Genomic DNA, 8,682 nt, shown 5'->3' with positions numbered 1-8,682 from the left:
CGGAAGAGATACGAAAGGAGCATTTGTGCCATTTGGGATCTTCTTTAAAAGCCCATGTTCTAAGTAGCCTTGCTATCCTTCCTTCCTTCCTGCATATGGTACGCTACGAACACCTCGACAGACCCTCAGTCTCCCCCTCTTCCCTACTCTACCCACCTCCTCCAAATGCATCTTCCCAATCAAGACTATAAATGCTCTTGTGTCTTTAAATAGAACAGCCCAGTTTCCAGGTGGCCCCCTTCTTAACCCTGCCATGGCCTGGTCTTCCCTCAAAGTTCATGCCAGCTCATTTCTGGATAACTCCCTCCCACTGCCAATGTCCCAGCTGCATGCTCATTCGCAGCTACACTTGCACATGAATAAGTAACGCAGGCAGATATTTCAGTGTTTGCACTTGTCTTTAGAAATCAAAGCCTTCTCTGATTAAATGCCATTACAATCCAGCGCTTGGACGGATCCAGAGAGATTAATGTGCTTTTGGGCAGCTTTAATGATAATCCTGCTACAGACGGTATTAAGTAAATGTCAGTAACCTGGTTTGAAGGGAGCTTTCACCTCAGGGATCCTTTCCATTTAGAGGAGAGAGGCTAAGCTTGCTTTTCAAGGCTGCATTGTCACACAAGAGAAATCCTGCTTAGTGAAGACTCCTCTTCCTTTGCCCAGTAAAACAAAATGAAGCAAGATGATAGAGGGGGTGGATAGATAAATAGATTGAAGAAGTGATTTATAGGGAGCTAATGCGTCTCTTTGAAGCCAGAATTGCCATGTATTATATGCCATGTCACGGTTTCGAAACCTTGGTTGCCACCCCCTCCTCATGTTCCTTTCAGAATCTGCTGCCTTCTGCTCACTTCACCACCATGCCACGCAGGTCTCCAACCAGGGCACCCACAGCAGCAGTTGACAATGGACCTTGGTCATGCTTGTCTCCATCTGCTGTACCTTGCCAGAGGAGAAGTCTGGGGTCTGCGCTGCTCCTGCCTCATCTTATTGTGGCCACAATAACAGACCTTGTTCCCCTTCACATGAGCCTCACAGGCTTGGTATTCCTTCCTTTCTAGTGTTGCTTTATTGGCAATCGGTAAAAGTTAATCATTCGTTTCAGGGGGTGGGAAGAGAAAAGGAAGAAAGAACAGCTCAGCGCAGGCACTGAGAGAGTTTGCAAAAACTCAGTCCTACCACCGAGCTGAGTAACATCCTATACCTGCCCTGGCAGATGGCCAGAAATCTTTACGGCTTATACTTTGCAGTAGTAGAAGTCTGTTCACAACTTTGAAAAACTACATCTTAGCCATTGTTTAGAGGCCAGCTCAGAATCAGCAACATACGTGGTTTCATTGTTGCATGGGACCTACTGTGCCACGATATCACAAAACAACCTTCCCAAAGGCACAGATGAACTAAAAAATGAGCTGATTTTTCACTCTAAATCTCTCCTATTACAAGAAAAAAAGCCTCTGCAATTTAGAAAAACTGAAATTAGCTGCTTCTCTACTTTATTTTGGCACATACTGGCAGCAAAACATCCCACTGAAAGCCTGAAGCCATTGAATTTTCCACCCTGACTGGCTGGAAAAAGCTATGGAAGACTGCAAAGAATGTTTTTCCCTGGGCTTCTCCAGACGACTTTGCTATCTCCAGAAGTTTAAGAAAATTCATAGAAGCAAGCAAAGTCCCAGGGATCTACACTATGGTAGCTACCTCAGTCTCAGAACAGATCTGCTGTCCCAGAAATATGAGGAAACCCAGCTCAATTCTGAATGCACACATTGCTCAAGAGTCCTGCTAACGCACCAAAACTAGCCTTTCTGACTTGCTATTGCAAGACTTGAGGAATACTCACTGTCGTATCTGAACACCGTGGGCTACGTTTGACCTCTGCCTTCATAGCAGAAGAAAAGGATAGGATAAACTAACTCAAACTACGTCACTCTTTTGACCAGCTGACTTTTGCGGGTGAATGGAGCTGACTGCATGTTCTGTCACGGACAAAGCTTTTAAAATCTCTCTTGATAGCAAAGTCCATGAGTCCTCTCCAGCGTCACACAATGGTGCTCTTTGCAGACCAGATGCATCATTGAGGCCTTACCTTGGTAAATACAAAGACAGATCATCAGCACAAAATAGACACAGAGAAGGAATTGTGTCTACCTCTGATCATCTGACAATGACCTCTGTGATGCCCTGATGAGAGGGAGGAAGAAAACCAGTGACACAAATGCTCCAAATTCTTCCTGATAGAGATGTGAAAGGAGAGACTGCACTATCTGTGAGTGAGGTTGTATTCAGTGAAGAAGTCCACTGAATGAAAATCGACCAGACATCTTGCAGGGAAGAGAGCATTGTTCACTATTACCCATTGACCTTGGCTTGTTCGTCACAGTTACAATGGAAAGACAGTCTCAAAATCCACTTTAACCTCAGACCCTCCTTTCCTCTATTTCAGCAGAGAAACACGTGAAAAGGCGCCTGCCTTTCTGTCTGCAGAGGTTATGAGAAAATATCTCATTGAATTCTAGAGAGTGCAAGAGCAGAGGAAGAGGCAAAGAGAAACAGGCAGGTTACTCAGTCCTCCACCCGTGATTTGGCTGAGCTCTCGCTTGTGAGGTATACCAAACTCACATCTCTCCTGACTTGAGAGGTCTTTGGCATGTCTCTAACAGATGCCACATGAACCTTTCCAAGGACAGAAAGGGAGCAGAGAGGAGGAAGAGCAGAGACAGAGGAAGCATACAGATTTCAGAGGTAAGAGGACGGGAAGATTAAGTACAATCGATTTTATGCTGTAGCTCTTTGCTACCCAGTCAACCAAGTGCAGCTTTGAGGCTCCTTGTTAAGTTACAAGGGAAAAGGCAAGCAGTCACCACTCACTGACTGGGAGGCGTGACTTGATACCCTGTCCAACGGCTGCAAATCCTTTCCCCTGGCATCTCCTCAGCCCTTCTAGGAAGTAAGACCTTTTTTTCCTCAAGAATCTCTCAAGCACAGAGAATCCAAAGTGCTCTCCCAACTTCATGCCTCACACACAAACTATTTCACTCATCAGGGAAATGTAGCCTCTCTGCAGGGATGAAATGTGGCAGCTGTTTAATGAAGGACTGCAGAAACACACAGTAACGTAGGACCAGGAAGCAAAGAAGAAAATTGTTGCATCTGGAATAAACAGGGAGATTTTGGAAAGCAGAAGAAGACAACTCGTGTCAGAATATTACGCAAAGCACTGTGGTTGAGGCTCCCGCACTCTAATTAATAACTGTGATCATATGATTTATATCTGCTGCATAAGGTGATAGCTGTTCGAACATAAAAGCTACATCCCATGAGTCTGTCCAGGAGAAAGGTAATGCAGAAGAAAGAGAGGGAAAGAAGAGAAACAAAAAGAAGCAGAAGCTGAAGTTGTTCCTTTAGGATAACAGGAATCACAGAATCACAGAATCATCTGGTTGGAAGAGACCTTTAAGATCATCAAGCCCAACCGTTCACCCTGCACTGCCAGGGTCCCTAAACCATGTCCCTCAGCACCACACCCACACGGCTTTTAAACACCTCCAGCGATGGGGACTCCACCACCTCCCTGGGCAGCCTGTTCCAATGCTTAATGACCCTCTCTGTAAATAAATTTTTCCTGATATCCAAACTAAATTTCCCCCAACGCAACTTGAGGCCATTCCTGTTCATCCTGTCATTCATAACATGGGTCCTGCTCATCCTGTCATTCATAACATGGGAGAAGAGACCGATCCCCTCCTCCCCACAACCTCCTTACAGGTAGTTGTAGAGAGCAATAAGGTCCCCCCTGAGCCTCTTCTTCTCCAGACTAAACACTCCCAGTTCCCTCAGCCGCTCCTGGTAAGACAAGTTCTGCAAACCCTTCACTAGTTTCGTTGCCCTCTTGGAACTGCCATCTTGGAACAAACGACGGGTGTAGGTAATAAAAGAGCACCGTCACTATCCGTCCCCTTGAAGATCTCTCTAGCTGTGCAGCCTACATGAGAGTGTTCCCCAAAAGGGGTTACATACTTTTCCCAGAAGCACAAGAACTGAAACCTCTCAGACTGATTCACATCTGTATGTGTTCCCTTTTCTACCTCCTCCTGTCCTGTCCGCCTCCATTTTGCACCAACACCAGTTTTGCATTGCCCCCCACACCCAGTTCAGAGATGGCTTAGAAACTACCTCATTGACATTGATGCCATTCCTCTCCATGTAGGCCCTGTCATTCACCTGTCCCCCTTCCATAAACTCCATGAGAAGGACACGCCTCGTTGAGAGCTCCCAGTAGATTCTAGGGACCTGAAACAGGAACAGACAGGTTAGGTCAAACAACAAGCTGGGAAACCATGGAGAATATATCACACGGTCCCAGAAAAGGTGTAAAAATGGAACAGGGTGATGTGAGGACTTGTTTTTTTTCTGAGCACAAGGGAGGTAAATCCACCTACCAGCCCCTTCCCCAGGACAGTATGTGCAAGGACAACACATCAATTCAATGGCAGCAGGATCTGTCCTCATGCAATATTTCTGGCCAAACTCTACAAGGTTTTGGTCACCTTCCATTCCCACTGATGCCTGAGAGCTTCCTTATCTGCTCTGCAGCTCCTCTAGCGGGGCTGTTCAACTAGGAGCTATTGCAGGTTTCTGAATCAGCCACTCAGCTCTTTTAGACAGGAAGTGCATCTCATTTGGTACACACAGGGCCCACTTACGCAGTTCTGAAAATGATAATCCATGGCCATAAACTGTAACTCCACAGTGCCCCTTGGAACACAAATGCCTTTGAGCTGACAAACCCTGCATACTTACGCCATCTGCAATTGAACTGGGAGAAAAATCAAGTGTCACAAATAAGGGGCTTGTCACAGAAACCCTGGAAGACCCTTAACTATCTCACTGCCAACGTGACACAGTAACAAGTGCAAAATGTCGAATCACTTTTCATTCAATCTGCAGTAAATCAAGCTGACTGCGGTACCAGGAAGAGGCATGGCGTCACCCAGGGAGGCAGCGAGGCAGGCGTCACGCAGGCGGGCTCCCTTTTTTCCAGCCTCTCTCTCCAGCCACGTTCTTGCCATGCTGAAGTCTCTACTGCCAAGAGTCGTTTTTGCTGAAGTTCCCCTTGGATATTCCTCATGTCTCTGTGCTGACCAATCTCCCAAGCTGTGCAGATTAGCCTTTTCACATGGGTGAAGCCACACAGGTACATTTTACCAAAGGTAGAAGGGAGCTCCACCCATTTCTATCACTGTGCCCCAGTGCAGAGATACACACAGACCATGTAAAGAGAGAGTCAGACATGCAGCCTGCTCTCCTCACCTGCCTGACTCGGCCGTGGACTTGCACATGGCTGCAACGGTCCAGCACGTCGGGGCGGGACAGGAAGAGGTAAGAGGTGTTGTCCACTTAGTACAACCGAAGAAGGGGAAGTCAGCTCATCATAACTCCCAAACAAGAAGCATTTGGTTTGTATTTACTGACAGTGTCTCAATCCCTCACAAACAACTCCAACGGCCCTCGGTCCCAGCGTTCAACACTCCTGGCATACACTGCAGGAGTGCATAACCTTGCAGAGACTTTTACACCAGAGATTCACTATGGGAAAGGGGCATTCGGTTACTCACAGCCTTCCCAGCTTATCAGGACGTTCACTCTTTGCAGTTAGACTGGTGAGATAGCAAACTCCAAAACTAACAGCTCCCCAGCCCATCTAGCTCACTGATCCCTGCTGCCTTAGATCATTTCAGATGACTCTCATTCTTCTCTCAAGATTTACGGGGGCAAGTCAATGGACTTGTAAAGCAACATCCATGCTCTCGAAGATGCCTCTCTCACAGCCGAATTCTTCAGTGATTTTCTTACTCACAAATGTTTGTAATGCTACTGCATGGAAACAATTTGTCTCTAACTTTAAAAGCTCAAACAGGTTCACAGCAAAAAATCTACTTCTCAGCTTCCTAGTGTGTTTAGGAAAATTAATGATACAGGAACCCGATTCTTCTTTTGCCTTTGGGTGATGAACACGTCTATGAATTGGCAGGTCAGACGGGAGGATCCGTTATTTAGCCATCTCAAGCCATTTGTTATTGTTACACATATTGATACCATGATCGTCCTTAACCCAGTGAGGTGACTGGTTGTCTCCATGGGGATTTACTTCACAGTATCCTAGTTACAGCTGCAACGGATACAGCTCTCCAAGGTGCACCACTTCTGATAAGCTACCACTCAGCAAAATCATTGGCCTTTGGCCTTCTGTAGCCCTGGTGGCTTTTAGCTTTTAGATAGCTTTTAGCTATCTACAAGAAGGCCCAGTGCCACTGGGCTCCAGAATGACTGCACCAAACCTGGAGTCAGGTGACAAGGAATTATAGCCCCTGCGTGAAGGAAGCAAGAGAAAAAATGGATGCATCAGCCTGTAAAGTCTAACAAAAACACACCTCATGGCATCTGCCACTTCCATCTTGGGACTTCAGCATAAACGGGAGGTGAAAACCTCGTTTTGGTGTGTGCATGCGGGAGGGTCCAAAGGAGGATGCATTTTTTGCTGCCTTTGTGAATGTGCAAATGCAGTTACGTCAGTGACTGTGCCGACAGCACTATGTGTGCTTGACCACATTTGTCTGTTTCCAGAAGGCACACAGTGGAGGCTTAGGCCTCTCGTATATCAGCAAAAGTTAAGTGCACATCCAAGTTTGGAGATGTGAGCTTATGTCTTTCCAAGCATGAGATGTGTACACGTCTGGTTGTACTTGAGACGTTCGTTCTTGACCTTAGTCAGCGTGTAGCAGCGGAAGTGGGGTAAGTGTGTCAGTGGGGAAGAGCACAATGTGGGTGCAGTTGAGTTGGTGTGTGAAGGTAAGGTGAATGCATTAGCCATGGATGTGTATGCTCTGTTCCAGAGCAAGAATGTGCTTTTTTGCAGGAGGAAGGATTCATCCAAACATGCTTCCTCCTGAGATGCACAGTATCCCCAATCCTACTTACATACCACCTTCAGTCTAGCTTTCTGTTGTATGTACGCTTCTTGCCCTCAGCTGAGAAAAAGCCCAGGAAAAGGTACCACCAGTTGGCTCAGCAAAGAATGGCAAATTCACAGATCCCTGGACAAGTTCAGGAATAGTGTTTGAGAAAATGAGTAGCAGGCTCCAAAGACTGCTGGCCCCACCCAAGCCACTACTCTTCATCCCATCCAATCCATGGTGCCTGCCATGGTGCCTAGGAAAGAGACAAGGAGGATGCGTGTCTTAGAGCAGTTCAGAGCAGTTTCTTATCCACAGCAGCAGAGCAGTCTAGGAAGAACAACACAAAGGGACTGAACTCCATTCTCCCTCTGTATAGTTCCTCTAGGTGGTGTATGAGGTGCACAAGATGCATGAATTGAGACTATTAATACACATACAGACATGGAAATACCTGTTCCCTCACCTTCAGGAAGTCAAAGTTCTTAAGCATATGAGCAACCTTCTCAGCATTTCTGCCTTCATTGAGGAAATCCAGCTCCAAGGGCAGATTCTTCTTAGCTTCTTCCACCAGCCACATGAACTCAAAATCTGGAAAGATCTGCTTCACAACCAAGAGAAGAACCTGAGATCAAGGAAACAGACAATCAGCTGCATCCTGGCTCCAAAGCCACACAGCTAAACACAGTGTTCTTTTCATCGGATCATTCATAAAACTCACAGACAAAAGAAACCAACCTGCACCGCAGGTGCTTGTAGAGTTCCCTGCAGTATCACAACATGCCTTGGTTGTGCAACACAAATTTTGGCTTGTCCTTCCACACAAGCACATCTAAGAGTCAAACGATGGCACAGACACCAAAGGGAACCCAGCTGCCTGCTGCCTAGAAGTAAGAGAACAAAACCCTGAAGAAGAGACCCTGTGGCCAGATCTTGCCAAGGGCATGGCCCAGAAACAACTCTCTTCTGAGTCCTATAGCTCTATAATTCTACAAATCACTGTTTGGCTACATTCAACCAGCCCTCAAATAATGCAGAAGAGGAAGATCTAAAGTAAGACTTTTCACCTCTGTGTTACTTATTCCTCTGCTGAGCAAGAATTTGCTAGCACAGAAAATTCATTGGTCAGTTCAGAGAAGACAGCTGGAGTTTGAACACAGGTAGTAGACTACAGATCTTTAAAGAACAGTTCTGGTGGGCGTCAGAGGCCAAGCTGCTCCTCAGCAGCAGTCACATCCGTACTCAGCAGTGCTAAGGCGGTGTTTTCTAAGTATCGTATATTCACCAGCTGGCATTCTCTTCTTCTTAAAGGGATTAGGAATTCAGCTGCACAGGGCCTTGAAAAGCCCAGCCAAAAAGTTCCTGGGAATGTTTGCTTCAAGCAACATTTAAGGGGCAAGTGATGGGCAGTCCTTCCCGAAGAAAATCAAGATTATGATGTGACAGGATGGCATCTTGAAAGCTACACAGCAGCTAAGCACACTTTCTGTCCAAATGAAGGTACAGTCACAAATATACACAAGCTGACAATTTGGACCACATCTTAAGAAAATAATTCGTTTGGCTTTTTTAACTTTGTGAGGCATAAACCAAGAATAAAACATAAAAATGCAATTCATTTTGCTGTCTTTATCTTAATTGTTCTGTACAATCATCTGAAAATGAAAACACACTTGCCAGACTTGTCTAGAAAGGGAGATCTCCACCACTGGGGTGGAGCATTCCT

At 46.0% G+C, this 8,682-nt stretch overlaps 1 protein-coding gene across 1 annotated transcript in view; it reads right to left on the bottom strand.

Moving 5' to 3' along the window:
- Window positions 1-8,682, bottom strand: part of ADCK1 (aarF domain containing kinase 1) — a gene marked incomplete at its 5' end in the record, with an annotated part of 56,288 nt that overhangs the window by 13,749 nt on the left and 33,857 nt on the right. Inside the window, 2 exons of the mRNA XM_010133629.1 lie at window positions 4,177-4,293; window positions 7,423-7,581. Of these exons, the coding sequence (XP_010131931.1) occupies window positions 4,177-4,293; window positions 7,423-7,581 (276 nt within the window). The remainder of the gene's footprint in view (window positions 1-4,176; window positions 4,294-7,422; window positions 7,582-8,682) is intronic.

The sequence above is a fragment of the Buceros rhinoceros genome, unplaced genomic scaffold (genome assembly GCF_000710305.1).
Source record: "Buceros rhinoceros silvestris isolate BGI_N320 unplaced genomic scaffold, ASM71030v1 scaffold2373, whole genome shotgun sequence".
Classification (NCBI taxonomy): domain Eukaryota; kingdom Metazoa; phylum Chordata; class Aves; order Bucerotiformes; family Bucerotidae; genus Buceros; species Buceros rhinoceros.
The sequence above is the reverse complement of the archived record's forward strand: the minus strand, read 5'-3'. Positions and strand labels throughout refer to the sequence as shown.